Source organism: Oryctolagus cuniculus, chromosome 5 (assembly GCF_051225735.1).
Source record: "Oryctolagus cuniculus isolate XC-2025 breed Fujian yellow rabbit chromosome 5, ASM5122573v1, whole genome shotgun sequence".
In the NCBI taxonomy this organism is placed as follows: Eukaryota; Metazoa; Chordata; class Mammalia; order Lagomorpha; family Leporidae; genus Oryctolagus; species Oryctolagus cuniculus.
The window spans coordinates 155,272,563-155,292,047 of NC_142871.1; the positions used below are offsets into that span (position 1 = coordinate 155,272,563).

General features: G+C 42.5%; 1 protein-coding gene across 7 annotated transcripts in view; it reads left to right on the plus strand.

Annotated features, from left to right (window-relative positions):
* DTNBP1 (dystrobrevin binding protein 1) overlaps positions 1-19,485 on the plus strand; it is a 144,965-nt gene that overhangs the window by 16,188 nt on the left and 109,292 nt on the right. For 4 of the 7 annotated variants that reach the window (XM_051855833.3, XM_051855834.3, XM_089334429.1 and 1 more), the window contains exons 4-5: positions 1,468-1,528; positions 10,465-10,597. In XM_051855833.3, the coding sequence (XP_051711793.1) occupies positions 1,468-1,528; positions 10,465-10,597 (194 nt within the window). The remainder of the gene's footprint in view (positions 1-1,467; positions 1,529-10,464; positions 10,598-19,485) is intronic. The other 3 variants (XM_070074381.2, XM_089334428.1, XM_089334430.1) reach the window with 2 other exon arrangements.

A 19,485-nucleotide genomic window follows, 5' to 3' on the forward strand; every position in this document is an offset into this window, starting at 1 on the left:
TACTGATTGGATGAAGGTCCAGTCTAGGGTTACAAATTATATTTAGCCCCCATTTCTCTCTCATCTCATTTAATCCAGAACAGTTTCTGTGTCTTTGTCTTTAATGATCTTGATGCATTTGAAGAGTACTGGCCAGATATTTTTCAAAATGTCATCAGTTGGGACCGGCGCTGTGGTGTAGCAGATGAAGCCGCTGCCTGCAGTGCTGGCACCCCATATATGCACCGGTTCAAGTCCTGGCTGCTCTACTTCCTATCCAGCTCTCTGCTGTGGCCTGGAGAAGCAGTGGAAAATGGCCCAAATCCTTGGGCCTTGCATCTGCATGGGAGACCTGGACGAAGCTCCTGGCTCCTGGCTTCGGATCAGCACAGTTCTGGCCATTGTGGCCAACTGGGGAGTGAACCAGTGGATGGAAGACCTCTCTCTCTCTCTGCCTCTCCTCTCTCTCTCTCTGTGTAGCTCTGACTTTCAAATAAACAAATATTTAAAAACAAAATGTCATCAGTTTTGTTTTATCTGCTATTTCTTTATGACTAAATTCATTAGTGCCTTCCTGACCAAAAAATAATGTTGTGTCCTTCCCAGTGCATTGTGCTGGTCTCCTGATTCTGATCACTTAGTTAAAGTATCTGCAAGTGTTTCTCCACTGTCAACACTGTTTCCCCATTGTTGCAATGATTATTCTGTAGGGAAATACTTTGAGACTATAAATATCCTGTTTCTCTTCATACCTTCACCTAGTAATGTCACCATCCAGAGTTTCTCTGGGACTGTTATTACTGGTGTCATTACCAAATGGTGATTTTCTGTTCCTATCATTGCTTCTATAATTACAAATTGGAGTTCTACTGGAAGGAAGACTTTTCTGCTCTTTATTAATTATTTATTTATGTCATGACAGATGTCATGGGTATTTATTTTTTTTAAAAGATTTACTTTATTTTAAAGACAGAGTTACAGAGAGAGGTAGAGCCAGAGAGACAGAAAGGTCTTCCATCTGCTGGCTCACTCCCCAAATGACCACAATGGCCAGAGCTGAGCTGATCCGAAGCCAGGAGCCAATAGCTTCTTCTGGGTCTCCCACATGGACGCAAGGGCCCAAGGACTTAGGCCATTTTCTACTGCTTTCCCAGGCCATAGCAGAGAGCTGGATCAGAAGTGGAACAGCAGGGACTAGAACCAGCGCCCATACGGGATGCCGGCACTGCAAGCCGGGGCTTTAACCCACTGCGCCATAGCACCAGCCTCTATTTTATTCTTGAAATTATCTGTTACTACCATTATTTATTTTGTTGTTCAGAATGTCACAGATTTATTCTTGGAAGCCCCTTTAAGATGACTTTCGTTTCCTTGCAATGTATCCCCATCATTGTCAGAGTTTTCCTTCTAGACTCCAAGGTTCATGCTGAGGTCATATTTCTTTTTAGTATGTAGTTTGCATTTCAGATTTTTTTTTACATTTCTTAGGTATGAAGATACGTGGGCAGCACTTCACAGAAGAGCCAAGGAATGTGCAGATGCTGGCGAGGTAAAGAGTTAGTTAATCTTACAGTAAAAGTTAAAGGCTAGTTTTTTAAAAATTAAAAATGTTTTGTTGGATACATGACACTGAATTTGGTATCTGATTATGAAACTCCTTAAGTACAGTTTTAGGATTTCTCAGCTGAATGATTTACTTCTTTATTCCAAGGACAGATAAATATTTGAATTCTCCAGGTAGAATGCTTTGAATTTGAATCTGATGACACTACAATGTCTGTAAAATGCAAGGTGTAATCTCTTTCTACCCACTATTTAAGAATTCTTTATTATTTGTACAAAAGTTTAACTTTGTCCTTTGTACCTAAAATCTTTATTTTGCTTGACAAATAAAAGCAAGTTTCAGGAGTCATCCTCAACTTTTTAAACACACTGTGTATAGCCTGTATGTTGAACAAAAGCAACTGAAAATTTGATAAATATACTTATAGCTGTATCAACCAAGATAAAAGGTTCTGTTTTACTGACATCTTTCTAAAAACATTTCTGTGATTTTGACTTGTAACTAATTTAAACTGATTTTCTTAACCATTTTTTAATTGGCTAGATATATCAAAAAACTCCAGCTATAAAGCACTTAATGCTGAACATATTTTTAAAATGTTCTTTAAGATGCATCAGGCTCACAAACTTAAGGGAAAACTAAAAGACCAAAAGGAGGAAAAAAAGAATAAGGAACTGAAATCAGAGTGGTTTAAAAAAGCAAAATAGAACATGAACACTAGTCTTAAATACTAAAAAGATTTTTGGAGCTTTATGGAGATAGGAGACCTTGTGTGTGGGGAACTGAATCTGAGACTTTTGCAGAAAGCTGTTTGGCCTTTGAAGTGCCTATACCCTCTGGTGAGAAGTTAAGGTAGAAAAAAAAATGTACCTGTTGGTACAAGGAGTCAACAGGAAATCCTGTCTGTCTTCATAATAATTTGGCATAGTCTGCTTTTGGATTTGTTACCGTGGTCTTAGCCTGATGTGTATGGGGTTCTAAGTTAAACTTCCTGAATGACCAAAGAACCCTTAAAATAAGATGTGATAGTCTTTTTTTTTTTTTTTAACTTTTACTTAATGAATATAAATTTCCAAAGTACAGCTTATGGATTGCAATGGTTTTTCCCCCCCATAACTTCCCTCCCACCCACAACCCTCCCCTCTCCTGCTCCCTCTTCCCTTCCATTCACATCAAGATTCATTTTCAATTATCTTTATATACAGAAGATCAATTTAGCATATATTAAGTAAAGCTTTCAACAGTTTGCTCCCACACAGAAACACAAAGTGTGAAATACTGTTTGAGTGCTAGTTATAGCATTAAATCACAATGTGCAGCACATTCAGGACAGAGATCCTACATGAGGAATAAGTGCACAGTGACTCCTGTTGTTGACTTAACAAATGGACACTCTTGTTTATGGCATCAGTAATCACCCTAGGCTCTTGTCATGAACTGCCAAGGCTATGGAGGCCTTTTGAGTTTGCTGACTCTGATCTTATTTAGACAAGGTCGTAGTCAAAGTGGAAGTTCTCTCCTCCCTTCAGAGAAAGGTACCTCTTTCTTTGATGACTTGTTCTTTCCACTGGGATCTCACTTGCAGAGATCTTTCATATAGGTTTTTTTTTTTTCTTTTTCTTTCTTTCTTTTTTTTTGGCCAGAGTGTCTTGGTTTTATATGCCTAAAATGCTTTCATGGGCTCTTCAGCCAGATCTGAATGCCTTAAGGGCTGATTCTGAGGCCAGAGTGCTGTTTAGGGATGTGATAGTCTTTGATGCCCAACAGAAACACACTGTAAATTCACCATCTAAACCAGGCCTCTTAGGTTCCCATAGATTAATTTAGACTCCCTTCCTCCAAAATATTAGCAAACACAAATAAATAAACCACCAAAAGTTGTAAGAGTCATCCGAACCAGAGTAAGCTTTAGACCTGCAGAGGCCTTTAGATATTGAATTATTGGATATAGACTATTAAAGGGTGTATATAAAATTTATTTAAGAGAAAAATGACTTAGAAATGAATAAGGAGTAAGATAGTATCAAATATGATTTTAAAGGTACTGAAATTAAAAACTCAAAAGATAGGCTCAATAGATATAGCTGAAGAAAGAATTTGTGAAATGAAAGAGATAGTCAGAGAAATTTCCTGGAAAGGATCTGAGTTAAGAAAATGGAAAATATGAAAGAGGAGTGAACAGAGAGAGAATAGTTATAAAAAACCTTCAGCCTATGCCGAGTGAGAGGACCATACAGGAGCAGTTTTGATCAGTAAAATTATAGTTTCATGTGAGTCAGCCCAGGATATCTAGTAAATATTTGAGAAAGGGAGAATGAAGAATTAACTAAGATAAATGGCTGAGAATTTTCTGTGAGTGAGTTCTAGTATCCTTAGATCCAGAGTATAAGCAAACGGGGTAAGTAATTATACACACTTTGACACCTCATATTGAAACTGCAGAACCCTAAGGCGAGAAGAATCTCAAAACAAATGTAGAGAAAAGACAGATAAATAAATGAGTCACACATCAGACTTCTCAGCTGTTGTCAAGAGTTGGAAAAAAAGTAAGACATTTTCAGACAACACAGAATTTTTCATCAAACGTCCTCCAGCAAAGAAACTTCTAAAGAATGTATTGTAGGAAAAAAGGAAATTGTTTGGAAGCTGATCTGAGATGTAGGAAGGAATTGTGAACAGAGAAAATAGTAAATGTAGATAAATCCAAACAGTGGCCTGCATATCCACAATCTGATTTATGGGCCTAAAAATAATGGAACAGTAATGCTGGATAACAAAACATGTGAAAGCTCCAAGACAGGTTGTCAGAGTTTGTTGTGTTGGGAGAAATGTATAGTTACTGATTATGCTGACATTTTGTAAGTTAAATGTGGAGAACCTCAAGTGTAACAACTAAAGAATAGAAATAGTATTTGTCTTCCAAACCAATAGAAAAAAAAAACCTAGAATAATGAAAAACAATTCAAACAAACCAGATGAGAAACTTGGGGGGAGGGGTGAAGTACAATGAGCAGAATAAACACTAGGATAGTAAGAATAAATCTGGCCGGCGCTGTGGCTCACTAGGCTAATCCTCCGCCTTGCGGTGCCGGCACACCGGGTTCTAGTCCCGGTCGGGGCGCCGGATTCTGTCCCGGTTGCCCCTCTTCCAGGCCAGCTCTCTGCTGTGGCCAGGGAGTGCAGTGGAGGATGGCCCAAGTGCTTGGGCCCTGCACCCCATGGGAGACCAGGATAAGTAGCTGGCTCCTGCCATGTCTCTGTCTCTTTCTCACTGTCCACTCTGCCTGTCATAAATAAATAAATAAATAAATAAATAAATAAATAAATAAATCTGAGCATCAGCAATCGTAACGATTACAAAGAGATAAATCCTGCCCGCTAAAGGCCATATAGTGAGACTTGGAGAAATAAGTTAATTTATAAAGTATTTTTTAAAACATTTTATTTATTTATTTGAGAGGTAGGATTACAGACAGAAGGAAAGACAGAAAGGTCATCCTTCTGCTGGTTCACTTCCCAAATGGCTGCAGTGACCAGAGCTGAGCTGATCTGAAGCCACGAGCCAGATGCCAGGAGCTTCTTCTGTGTCTCCCATGCAGGCACAGAGGCCCAAGCACTTGAGCCAACTTCTACTGCTTTCCCAGGCCATAGAAGGGAGCTGGATCGGAAGAGGAGCAGCCGAGACTAGAATAGCACTCATATGGGATGCTGGCACCTATATGGGATGCCAGCGCTGTGGGTGAAGGCTTAGCCCACTACGCCACAGCACCTCCTATAAACTATTTTCAAGTAATATATCTAGAATATTGGAACACAAGAAAATTGAATATAAACTAGAAAGCAAAATATAGACTAGATGAGTACTAACTGAAAGAGAGACGATAGCTATGTTACTATCAGTGAAAATAGTGAAGACCCATCTCTTGGTTTACTCCCCAAATGTCTGCCATGGCTGGAGCTGGGCCGCACTGAAGCTGGGAAGTCAATCTAGGTCTCCCATGTGGGTGGCAGGGACCCAGCTACTTGAACCATCACCTGCCTCCCAGGGTGTGCATTAGCAGGAATCTAGAATTGGGAGTGGGTGAAGTCAGAACTCAAACCTGGGCACGCCAATGTGGGATCTGAGCTTCCCAAACAGTGGTTTACCTGCTAGACCAAATGTCTTCCTCTAAATGCATATTGTTACATATGTCATCTTTTGTTTTTAAAGATTTATTTATTTGAAAGACAGAATGACAGAAGGGAAGAGAAGTGGAGATCTTCCACTGCCTGGTTCACTCCCCAAATGCTTACAACATACAGATTTTGGCTAGGCTGGAGCCAAGAGCCAGGAACTCCAGCCTGGTCTCCCACGTGGGTGACAGGAACCCAAGAACTTGGGCCATCCTCTGCTGCCTTCCCAGGCTCATTGGCAGGAAGCTAAGACAGTAGTGGATTAGTTGGGCTCAAACCATTGCTCCGATATGGGATGTGGCATCGCAGTTAGTGGCTTAACTCACTGTGCCACAATGCCAGCCCCTCAGTGGTTTATTTTGTCAGACCTGTTTATGTATTTGGTGACTTCTAACCAAATACCGTCAGCTTCCAGAGATACAGACAATGCAGCCTGATTTAACAGAATAGTTTGTTCATCTACTTTAAAGCTACTCACTACATAGTTTCCAAATTCAGAGCAGTATCTTATAAAGCAAACAACTGTGGTCAGTGGTAACTTTGTTGTCCAGTCTTTTTCTAAACAAGTGCTCTCCAACTCCCCATTCCCTTAGCAAGGGTAATAAACACATGAGTAGTTAATGGTGAGGAGGGTTAGATTCTGAGGGCAGTTTTCTAAAGTTAGATTTCCAGTGTTTTGCTTCTAGTTCCTGTTATTGTAAGATATTTCCTTGTTTTCAGATTGAACTCATGGTCTTGTTTAGGAATTTGAGGTGCAAGCCAGATGAATTAGACTTTCACTCTGCCTTCCCAGGTGATTTCCTGCGCCAGTGGTGGACAGTGAACTGAACTGGGAGTCAGAAATCCTCTGGCTGCAATGCTGCTTTACCCTGGGCAAGCAACATAGTCTCTGGCTTAGTTTCATCCTTTGTGCACTGGTACTGCACCGCTTACTCTGCTGACTGCACAGCTGTTTGGAAATGTAATGAGACGATGTATTCTCTCTGACTCTGAGCTGTTGAGTTTTATAGACGTGAGGTCCTGTTTAAATCTCATCATGAATCTGTGGTGTTCCTCCTTTTCTTCATTCTCCTAGCGTCAGCGTTCATCTGAATGAATTTTGAAATAAAGCACTAAGGATTTGTCTTCTCCTTAAACCTGATGTCCTGGTGTTGAGTCTGGATTTATTCAGAATTGTTTACTTACAGGTGGGAAAACTGAACTTGTGGAGATAGTTTGAGTATTTTTAAGTAAAAGTTACACTTGATACAGCTAGTAGACAACAGTGCAGTTTTTCAAAGCCCTTACTTTTGCTGAATTTTCTCTTTTCTTCCTTTCGCATACCCCTAACACAGTCCCGTGTCTCTTGATTAAGGGCATGAGCTTACTGTCACAGTCCCTGGGATTAATTCTGGGTCCATGTGGGCAATGAGAAGGTGACTCAGCTTCACTACATCTCAGTATTTTCATCTTTAAAATGGAGATGATAATACTGCTTTGTTTACAAAAGTAGTTCTGTGGTTCAAATGAGATAATATATGTAAGTGGCTTTGTACAGGTTCTGTCATATAGAATATGCTCAAAATATTTTAATGTTGTATAGTTATTGAGAATGACTTCTAAGAATCCTCCATTTTTAAAAAATTAAAATGACAGGCAGGAGTTTGGTGTAGTGGTTAAGACACTGCTTGGGTTGCCTACATCCTGTATTGGAGTTTCTGAGTTCAAGCCCCACCTCTGCTTGTGACCCATCTTCCCTCTATCATGCACCCTGGGAGACAGCAGGTGATGGTTCAACTATTTGGGTCCTGCCACCCATGTTGGAAACCTGGATTGAATTCTGGGCTCTTTGGCTTCAAGCCTGGCCAAGCCCTGGTTGTTGCTGGATGCTTGTGGTGAGTGAACCAGTAGATGGAGGATCAGTCTCTCTGTCTCTTTTTATCTGCCTTTCAAATAAATAAACACTATGAAAAAAAATAATGTTTTAGTACTTTCTGATATAGTCTTTCTACATGTTCTTATATATGGAGAATATAATTTTCATTTTGTGGATGCTTGAGCTAAACTGTTCTTTTTTACATTCTAGTTGAATTTTCAGTAAGAGATGGTTAATATCTAAAAATTATTTATTCTAGATTTTAAAAATTAGTAACCTAAATAACCAGAGAATAATTGAACAAACTTTTCAGAAGATACGCCATGAACAAGGCAAAATGTATTATTTATTCTCAAGATAGCCCTACTTTACAGGAATTATTTTTTTCTGTTTTAGAGTTTAAAATGTGAAGCTAAGAGAATTTTTAAGACTTGCTATTGGAAACCCCAAGAGGGCAGGACTTTTCTTTTTGTTTTGCTTACCATGGTGTGTCCAGTGCCGGAAACAGGAGTGAAAAATGAGTGCCAAGAGGAGCCCACTGGAAAGTATAAATGGCTTTTATGCTTGATGTGAATGGAAGGGGAGAGGGAGTGGGAAAGGGGAGGGTTGTGGGTGGGAGGGACGGTATGGGGGGGAAGCCATAGTAATCCATTATTCGTACTTTGGAAACGTATATTCATTAAATAAAAGTTAAAAAAAAAAAATAAATGGCTTTTATGGGTACAGATCCTGGTTTCAGATTTAAGTTTCCTTGTTGCATCACAGTGTTATCTATTAGCACGGTGCAGTGTTTCAAAGCTGCTTTTAGAGAACTTTGTAAAGACCTGTTGGTAATATGCATTTTTAAGTGCACAAATTAGTGCGATTGAGGTTTGAAGGTGAGAGATGTTGTGGTTTGCCCCAGTGTTGGCTGAAAAATAACCGAGAAGTGTTGCAGCTTAAATGTAGAAACAAAACAATGTAGCGCCATATGCAAATGATTTTCTATCTTTCTTTGATGTCTTCATTCCTCCAAAGCTCGTTCTTATTGTAGTGAGATTTAGTAAGAATCTGCTGAGGGGCTGATTCTGTGGTGTAGCAGGTAGAGCTGCTGCCTGCTGCGCTGGCACTCCTTATGGATCCTGCCTGTTCCACTTCTGATCCGGCTCCCTGCCAGTGTGCCTGGGAAAGCAGTGGCACTGGCACTCCGTATGGATCCTGGCTGTTCCACTTCTGGTCCAGCTCCCTGCCAGTGTGCCTGGGAAAGCAGTGGCACTGGCACTCCGTATGGATCCTGGCTGTTCCACTTCTGGTCCAGCTCCCTGCCAGTGTGCCTGGGAAAGCAGTGGCACTGGCACTCAGTATGGATCCTGGCTGTTCCACTTCTGGTCCAGCTCCCTGCCAGTGTGCCTGGGAAAGCAGTGGAGGGTGGCACAAGTGCTTGGGCCTCTATACCCCGGAAGAAGCTCCTGGCTTCTGGCTTTGGATTGGTCCAGCTCTGGCCATTGTAGCCATTTTGGTAGTGAACCCTTGGGAATGGAAGATCTTTCCTTCTGTTTGTCTCTCCTACTCTTTCTGTAACTGCCTTTCAAATAAATAAATAAATCTTACAAAAAAAAAAAAAAATCAGGGTCCGGTGTTGTGGTATAGTGGGTTAAACCTCTGCCTGTGGCGCTGGTTTCCCATATGGGTGCTGGTTTGTATCCCGGCTGCACCTCTTCCAATCCAGCTCTCTGCTTATGGCCTGGGAAAGTAGTAGAAGATGGCTCAAGTGTTTGGGCCTTCCATCCATGTGGGAGACCCAGAAGAAGCTCTTGATTCCTGGCTTCGGATTGGTCCAGCTCCAGCCTTTGCGGTCATTTGGTGAATGAAACGGTGGATGGAAGACTGTCTCTCCCTCTCTCTGTTTTAACTCTGCCTCAAATAAATAAATAAATAAAAGTCTTTTTAAAAAATCAGTTGAATTCCGATTTTAACTTTTGAAGAATCTTCATCTTGAGATATCTAATTTATTTTGTTTTACACAATGTAACTGAACTCAGTGATTTTACATAAAAAATTCAGGTCCATTTTCTTTTGTTCTATAATGTGTTTTGCAACCTTTATTTTTATCACAGTCTTGGTCTCCATTGGTGATGTTTGCAAAAGATGACCTCTTCTTGCTCCGTCTGAGTATTACCCTAGATCATTCCCTGCCCACCATGTTAAGACCAAAAACACAGTTGTCTGGGACAAACTGATGTGTGTCATTTTCTTTACAGTACTGAGGGGAAATAGAATTATTGCAGGTTGGTCTGGCTATCTCACAACCCTGCTATTAGGACTCCTGTACCCCTGAGCTCCTTCTTTGCTGACTTAAATCGCTTCCTCCTTTTCCTAGAACTGATGAGTTGTCTTAGCAGTTTTGCATACTCCCTGATGAGTACTGTTTACCTTCCTTATTTGAGGTGTTCCCATGTAAATGAATATTGACTCGTATTCTGAACACATTAGGGAACTATCTATTAAAAGAATTCTTTCGTAAAGCAAATAATCACCCTTTAATTATGTTTGGATTTTGTTTTTGCTTGTTTTCTTTTTGATTGTTAGTGGTAACTTTTTATTTTTTCTCCCTTGGATTTGGATTTTCAAATACATGGTTTCCTTATAAACAGGGTGTACTTAGTGATTTCTAAGGTCATTTGTGAACTTTTCTCTGGGTTAGATGCACTGATACAAGCAGTAATTTCGAGTTTCCTGCACTGAATATTAAGTTGGTTCTTTTCTTAAAAAGAGAACAGCTTCATTTTCTTGAGAACGCACTGTCATCCACACTGGGTGGAGGGGTGTCCACGCTGACCTCGACCGCTTCTCTTCATGTAGCTGTGCCGTCTTACGTCTGGTTTCACTCTGTCCTCCCCCTTCCGTGTTGCAGCTGGTGGACAGCGAGGTGGTCATGCTCTCCGCTCACTGGGAGAAGAAGAAGGCGAGCCTGGTGGAGTTGCAGGAGCAGCTACAGCAGCTCCCGGGCTTAATAGCAGACTTGGAATCCATGACAGCCAGCCTCAGTAAGTTTGATGTTTGCTGCTAAACACTGCTTTCAGGGAGGAACACAATTTGAAACAGGGCTGGATGTAATTTCAAAGTTTTCTGAAAATACATTACATTCTTAGTTAACAGGATTTTTGAAAAGCAGTGAGTTCTGGTTAATTCTAGTCCCGTTAACCAAGGATTAGAGAGAAAATTATTTAAAGTATAGACATGATTTCTAAAATACAGTGCTTTTCCTACCATAGTTCAGTTCAAGAAGCAGAATGTTGTTTTTTTATTCTTAATTTTTATTTGGGACTATTTTTTTGTGCTGTGACTCTCTTTGTTGAAAGATATAAATGTAGGAATGGGCATTTTGCCTAGCGGGTGAGACACCCACCCGCTTCCCACTTCAGACTGCCTGGATCGAGTCCCAGCTGTGGATCCTGATTCCAGTTTCCTGCCAAAGTGGGAGATGGGGGTGATGGCTCAGGTGGTCGAGTCCCTGCCCCCACTGGGGAGACGTGGATTGCATTCCTGGCTCCAGCTTTGACCCTGTCCAGCTCGGGCAGTGGCATTGTGGGCATGTGGGGAGTAATCCAGCACATGGAAAAATTCCTCTCTCTCTCTCTCTCTCTTCCTCTCAATAAATAGAAATTTTAAAAATATGTAAGTGAAAAAAATAAAAAGAATTAGGGTGACTCTGTCCTGACTGCAGTGGTTGCTTTTTAAGTTGAGATCTGGTTGAACTTGGTGTCTTAGAGTGTATTTTTTTTTCTTTTCCTTTCCTTAAACTAATGAGGGAGCAAACAAATCTAGTTAAATGAGTGTACTCGTTTGGCTAAATTTATACTTTGTGGAAATTTGTGTTTATAGTTTTCATTTGGATGGACTATGATGGCATTCTGTTTTTCTAGGGTTGGTATTCAGAAAATTATTATTTTACAGCACTGCATCTGAGGATAATACTGTGGCTCTCTGTGTTGAAGGACAAAATTATAATTTTGTTTAAATATCTTAATAGGCTTTATTTCTGATTCCAGAATCAGGCAGCACTTCACCCCATAAATAGAACATATAAGGCTTTTGTTGTGGGTGCAGCGGGTAAAGGTACCGCCTGCAGTGCCGGCATCCCATGTGGATGCCAGTTCATGTCCCATCTGCTCCACTTATGATCCAGCTCTCTGCTAATAGCCTGGGGAAAGCAATGGAGGATGGCTCAAGTGCTTGGGCCTCTGCTACCACCGCGGGAGACCCCGACGAAGCTCCTGGCTCCTGGCTTCGGCCTGGCCCAGCCCTGGCTGTTGCGGCCATCTGGGAGTGAAGTAATGGATGAATGATCTCTCTCTGTTTCTCCGTCCCTTTCTGTAACTTTGCCTTTCAAATAAGTAAATAAATCTTATATATATATATATATATATATCTCAAAAGACTGAGCAGAGTGGGTTGGTTTTATAGGTACAGAAAAGTTGAAGGAAGCAGAAACAACAGAATTGGTCAGGTCATTTTTTTTTTTTTCCTTCAAAGATTAATCGATTTATTTATTTTTTTGAAAGAGTTGAAAGGAAAGAGAGAGAGATCTTTGATCTGCTGGTTCACTCCCTAGGTGCCGCAAGAGCCAGGGCTAGGCCAAGCTGAAGCTAGGAGCCAGGAGCCTCCTCAGGGTCTTCTACATGGGTAACAGAGGCCCAAGCACTTGGGCCATCTTCTGCTGCCTTTCCCAGGCCACTAACAGGGAGCTGGATCTGAAGTGGAGCAGCCAGGATACAAATTAGTGCCCAGATGGGGTGCTGCCATCGAAGGCAGCAGCCTTACCTGGTATGGTACAACACCGGCCCTACGAGAGTTGGTCATTTCAAAGTTAATTTCCTTGAAAGGTGAGATGAGAAAGAACAGTAGGAAAGTAACTGATCAGTAATGTCAGTTTATTGTAGGTTTCGTCTTTTGTGTAACAATTAAAGCAGGGGAAGATCCATTATCATGCTGCTAATTACAGCCTGTTTGGGAAATTTGGCCATTATGTCTCCGATCTGTATTTCTTGCAGGAACAGAGAACAGCTTAGTTTCAGCTTAAGGATGGGAATTTGGCACTAGTGACTCTATTTTGATTTTTATCCTGATCTGTTGGGGGCCTTTGTAAAAATTTAGTCCAAAACAATGACCTCCTGCATTTTTATTTAACGCTGTTTTCTAAGCAAACTTAAGATCTCAGTGAAAGAGCAGGTAGGAGCTATCTATACAGAAGATAAACTTCTTGAGCTAATAATGTGATCCAATCTTATAGGTAAGAAGGTAAGGACACTCCATTGTCTCCTTCTGTGTTTAATATTACTTGATTGAAAAACAAAACAAGCAAGTAATTCAGAAATGATGAAACAAGTTTTTGTGTATGTGAACAGAGCAGACCAATGGTGTTTGTCAAGCCATTGCTGATACCAGCTTTTACAGCACCTACCAAGTCAATTTGTTAGCTGCTTTACAGTGCTACCTGTAATCTTGGCAAGAATCCTAGAACAGTACTTACTGTCCCCACTTACTGGATAAAGAAACTGAGGCGTGGCAAGGTTGTGCCTTGCCCGGGATCACACAGTTAATTGGGTGCATGCCCAGGATTCCCAGCACAGGGATGACCTCCTCCGTGAGGGGTGCGGTGCTGGGATTAACAGTTCTTCAAGGCCCTGGCTGTTAACTTGCCTTCTTGGGGTGGGCTTTTGTTGTTTCTGAAGTGGAGTGAGGAAAAGAGGCTCCGCGGCTTGGGAGGACTGGAAGGCTGGTTTCCCTTTGCCTTGTTTCCCTCTCGTGGGTATGGTGATGGTCCTTCTCAAGCCTCAGGTGACTAAGAAAATAGCCCTCGAGATACTTGGGATTTTCTTCTTAACTTGTTAGTGTTTAGCTCTGTGTCACGTGATTTAGTTGTGCGATTCTTTGCAGATGCTCTGCTCTGACGACCTCTCTCTTTCCTCCCACCAGCTGAGAGTGAGTTGTTTATAGCTACGTGTTCTGTTTTTAAAAATTTACTTGAAAGGCAGAATGATAGAGAAAGGGAGAGACAGGGAGACATCTTCCGTCTGCTGATTTACTCCCCAAATGACTGCAATGGGCAGAGCTGGGCAGGACTGAGCTAGGAGCCAAGTTCTATATCTTGGTCTCCCACGTGGGTGTCAGGGAGCCAGGCACTCAGGCATCTTCCACTGCTTTCCCAGGCGCCTTAGCAGGGAGCTGGATCGGACGTAGGGCACCCAGTCTGGGTGCAGGTGTAGGCTTAACCTGCTGCGTCACAGGCTGGTTCCTACTTGTTCTCTGATGCCACTTTACTGACTCCTTTTCTGCCACAATTCTTACTGTGTTCATAGCTAATACTATTTAGAAAATGCAATCTACTTAATTCTTTCTCAAAATACTCCATTTTCATTCTGAGTCAGGATTCTAGCATCCTGAGAATAGCTGGTGTTTAATGACACACGGCTGTAGTCATCAGTAGCTGCACTGTGGCTTCGTCGGCTATCGGTCAGGTTCCCATTGCCTACTGGAGTTTTCTGTCCTCTAGAAACATCTGTCACTAAAGGTGAATTTAAGCTAAAGGACTCTCTGAAATCTTGTCTGGGCAGTCACTTCTAAGTAGATTTGAATTGTTCTCCCTAGTCTATATCCAACTTATGGACTGAGGTCTAACATGTCTAACTTACATCTAACTGTGGACTCTGGAGAGTTCGTCTAGTTTGCTTCAGAGAGACAAGCAGAATCTAGATGGTTGATTTTTGTACATATTACCAGTCTGCATTATTCTTTAGCATTTGAAATACATGCTACCTTTGGGCTTCATCTATAGCTGTTATTTGCTTGATGTTTATGCATAATAATGAGTGACTGTGGAAGGTCCAATTCAAAATTCTCAATGAACCCATGGTTGTTTTGAAACTGTGGGACATACAGGTAGACAGCTTAAGCTTCATGGAGTCAGTGCTGGTATTCTTTATTCTGTGGGGTAGGTTTCATAAAGAAATCTGTATCAGTGCCCTGGATACATTCTTTTTTTTTTTTTTTTTTTTTTTTTTGACAGGCAGAGTGGACAGTGAGAGAGAGACAGAGAGAGAAAGGTCTTCCTTTGCCGCTGGTTCACCCTCCAATGGCCGCCGCTGCAGCCGGCGCACCGCGCTGATCCTGGCAGGAGCCAGGAGCCAGGTGCTTTTTCCTGGTCTCCCATGGGGTGCAGGGCCCAAGCACCTGGGCCATCCTCCACTGCACTCCCTGGCCATAGCAGAGAGCTGGCCTGGAAGAGGGGCAACCGGGACAGAATCCGGCACCCCAACCGGGACTAGAACCCGGTGTGCCGGCGCCGCAAGGTGGAGGATTAGCCTATTGAGCCACGGCGCCGGCCCCTGGATACATTCTTTTTACTCAGGTTATGAATCATTCTTAGATACTGGAAGCACCGAGTATTTTAAATGTTCATTTGTATCCTACTGGATTCATTTTCATATTCTCTCCCTCTCTGATAGCCTCAAAATATCACATCAATACCTTGATCTTATATTACAAAGCTTAAATAGCCAAACGGTAACAACAAATAAAAAGCACCTTAGAAGAAAATTGTAACTAACTCTAACTTCTTTGAAATTTTAACCGCTCACTGTCAGATCTAATGTACCCAGTCTCTCCATTTTCTAGGCTGCTTACCCCTTTCGATCTTGCCTTGTTGTCTGGGAGGTGGGAGAGGAGGGAGTTTGCCCTTATTAAAGAGTATTATGTGAGAAATTTAGACTCGTTTGAAAGGCTTTTTTTCTTTGAAAGACTTTTTATTTGAAGGGCAGAGTGTCTTTATTTGAAAGGAGGAAGATGGGAAGGGGAAGAGAGAGCCAGTGCTTGCGGCGGTTCACTCCCTAAATGCCCACAACAAATTGGGCTAAGGCCAGGAGCCTGGAACTCCATCCGGGCCTCTTTTTAGGTGACAGGAGCCCCAGTGTTTGGGCCATCTGCCGCCTCCTGGGAACATTAGCAGGGAGCTGGATTGGAAGTGTGGATCAGCCAGGACTCCCCCCAGGCATCCTGAGTGGAATGCAGGCATTCTCAGAAGCAGCTTCAATCAGTGTGCCACAGAACCCACCCTCAGCTTAGACTTCTGTAATACTTTTAGCTGTGCTATCCTGCTGCTTAATAAATATGACTCTTGGTATGTGGCCCCTCAGGAATTGTTGAGTAACAACAGGTAATCCATTCATATTGGTATTTTATCGAATAGGACCCATCTGGCTTACCAAAGCTTGCCTTATTGATAGTTATTGAAAGAGTTGTCATTTAAGAAGAAATGCTAAAGGTAGGTAGGAAACTGGGAAACAAGAGGTATGAACTCTCAGATCCCAATTCCTCAGCTTCCTAGCTGCCAGGCCTGTGCAGCGGTCTTAATTGCTCCAGGTTTTAGCTTCTTCATTTGCAAAGTGAGTCAGAGTACAGTCAGCCTTTGTATTTTGGGTTCCACATCTGCAATTCAACCAACTGTGGATCAAATATATTCAGAAAAATTTGCATCTGCACTGCATCTGCAGGTTTTTTCCTTGTTAGAGCACTTACACTGTATTATGTACACGACCTAGTGATGATTGAAAGTGTGTGAGGATGTGGGTAGGTTATATACAAATACAATGCCATCTTATAAGTACTGCACACTTAGCATAGGGGACTAGCATCCATAGAATTTGGTGTCCACAGTGGGGAGGTGGTGGTCTTTGGACCAGTGCCCTTGGAATGCAGAGGAAGGAGTGTAGCTGCCTCACAGGGTGGGTGGGGGAGAGGTGAGAGGATGAATGGACAGGACCTAACACACTGAGCATATGCATTAGACATGCGCTGTGGATGACCCTGCGCTGTTCATGGGTCTGGGAGGCAGCAGTAAGCAAGGTCAGGCAACTGCCATCAAGATGCTGGCTTTCTACTGGGGTTCTCTAAGATTCGCAGCTTTACAGAACCATTGCTCTGTGATAGAAGGGTTCGGATGGGTGTTAGGCAATTTGGCTTGTGCTGCAAAACAGTTGAGAATGCAAAGCCACAGCAGGAGATGCACAGTGAAGTGTTCTGCGCATCCAGAGATGGTGTGTAGGGGTGAAGGGACACTTGTACCCAGATTCTGTGCACTTTCTTACTCTCTGAAGCAGTCAGTGTGTTATAAAAATTGCAATGTTAGAAAAGTACTGTAGTGATTGAATTCTCTTAAATTTCCACTAGAGGGCAGTCTAATGCTATCCCTTTACTGAAGTGCAAAAACCAGCAAGGGCTTGTCTGCATTTTCTCTTAGTTTATCCTATATGACCTTATATGACCTTCATCTAGAACACATTCTGTTAATTCTTAGTTAACCAAATGAGATAAGAAAATGGCTGCCATGAACTGAGTACCCTGCTTTTGTTCTGACCTTTCCTGGTAGGTTATTGTTTTATGGTCTGTGCAGAATTTGAGAGGCCGTCTCACAGGAGAGCTGTCCCAGCAGTTTGTGCTTCAGGAACTAGATTATGTTATTGGCCAGGTACTTGCTAAGATTAGACCCATCTAGAGGCACATGACTTCTCTTGGACACCTTCTGCTCTCCTACACGGATCTCATTTGCTCCGTAGTGGCTTTGCAAGTTATGCCTCTCCTAACATTTCTGCACTACCACACTGTCGATGCCTCATTTCCGTACGACACAAAAATGTAGCATAAGCGTTTGAAGTGCCTCGCAGTCCTTTACAGCTGGGATTCTGTGACCCAAGAGTTTGAAGCGAGATTCCTTTGTTCCATGAAGCTAATTATTTTGTTAGAGAAGCACTCACTGAGATAATTAATTTTAGAGTGCTGCTGCGTTCTTCATGTATCAGTGGCTACACTACAGAAGATCTGTGTTTGAAACAAATGACACAAAGGAAAATTCCAAACCGAATTGCCCTTCCTCTGGGACAGTCTTCCCACAAAGATTTGTGAAGCTCCTTCCTGCACAGCTGTCAGGCGTTCCCAAATGGCTCTCACGATAAACTCCCACCTCTCTTTCCTGCTGATCACTGAGTGAGACATATGCCGTTGTTACGCCGGGCAAAATGGTGGGGCTTAGGCTTCCTGGTAAGGTATATTTATGTCCGCGGAGGCCAGCGAGGGCTTTCTGTTCGTGCATTCTGAGTTGGTTACCAGATTACTCATATGTGCAGCTTGTAACAGGAAATGTGCAGGCTGTGATAGGGAAATTAAATTTCTGCCAGTTTAAGTTCAATATGGAGTACTCAGAATACATATCATATATGTGCTTCTAATTATTTGAAGAAATTTATAAAAAGTTTTTAATATAAAAAAGGAAGAAGTTTTTATCAATACATTTGTGTTTTATTTCAAATCTGTTAAGAGTGCAAATGGAAACTTTCCATTGCGTGTTGGCAGTGCAGCCTGGGCTGACATGTAATGTCTACTGGGCTCCTCAAGTCTGCTCATGTTTGACCTATTCTTTTACAAAATCTAACACATTGTCTTTTTTTTTTTTTTTAAGATTAATTTATTTATTTGAAAGTCAGAGTTACACAGAGAGAGAAGGAGAGGCAGAGAGAGAGGTCAGTCCTCCATCCGCTGGTTTACTCCCCAATTGGCTGCAATTGCTGATCCAAAGCCAGGAGCTTCCTCTTGGTCTTCCCATGTGGGTGCAGGGGCCCAAGAACTTGGACCATTTTCTACTGCTTTCCCAGGCCACAGCAGAGAGCTGGATCAGAAGTGGAACAGCCAGGATTTGAACCAGTACCCATATGGAATGCTGGCACTGTAGGCAGTGGCTTTACCCGCTACGCCCCATAACACATAACACATAACACAATGTCTTTTTTATTTATTTATTTATTTATTGACAGGCAGACTTAGACAGTGAGAGAGAGAGAGAGGGAGAAAGGTCTTCTTTTTTCTGTTGGTTCACCCCCCAAGTGGCTGCTACAGCCAGCATGTTGTGGCCAGCGGCGCTGCACCGATCTGAAGCCAGGAGCCAGGTGCTTCCTCCCGGTCACCCATGCGGGTGCAGGGCCCAGGGACCTGGGCCATCCTCCACTGCCTTCCTGGGCCACAGCAGAGAGCTGGACTGAAAGAGGAGCAACCGGGACAGAATCCAGAGCCCCAACCTGGACTAGAACCCGGGGTGCCAGCTCCACAGGTGGAGGATTAGCCTAGTGAGCCGCGGCGCTGGCCCACAATGTCTTAATATTTAAATTATATGGGAGTCATAGATTAGTTTTCTTGGTTATTTTTCATTTTAGAGTCATAGAATCACTCTATCAGCAGAAATCATTCTTTATTGAATTCAGGAGACTAAGTATAAGGGGGTATAAAGATGGAATGATGCAGGCTTCACCATTAAGACCCTTGCTGGGGGCAGGCATTTAGCATAGCTATAAGGACGCCAGTTGAGACACCTGCATCCCTGGATTCTGGTCCTAGCCCTGCTTCTGATTCTGACTTCCTGCTAAAGCACACCCTGAAAGGGAGCAGATGATTGATAGCTTAACTATTGGGGTTCTTGCCACCTACGTGGGATGGAGTTTGTTCTCCTGGCTTCAAGCCTGGTCCAGCCTTGGCTGTTACAGGTAACTGGGGAGTGAACCAATAGATAGGTGATCTCCCTCTGCCTGCCTGCCTGCCTGCCTGCTTGCCTCCCTCCCTCCCTCTCTCTCTCACTCTTTCAAATAAGTAAAATAAGGAAGACATTTTTTAAAGAAAACAAAAAATACCCTTACTGATTTCTGGGAGGGATGACAGAATACAAAAGTTGTTTGTTGGGGTCAGCGCTGAGGTGGAGCAGGTAAAGCCACTACGTGCAGTGCCAGCATCCCATATGGGTGCTGGTTTGAGTCCTGGCTGCTCCACTTCTGATCCAGCTCTCTGCTATGGCCTTGGGAAAGCAACAGAAGATGGCCCAATTCTTTGGGTCCCT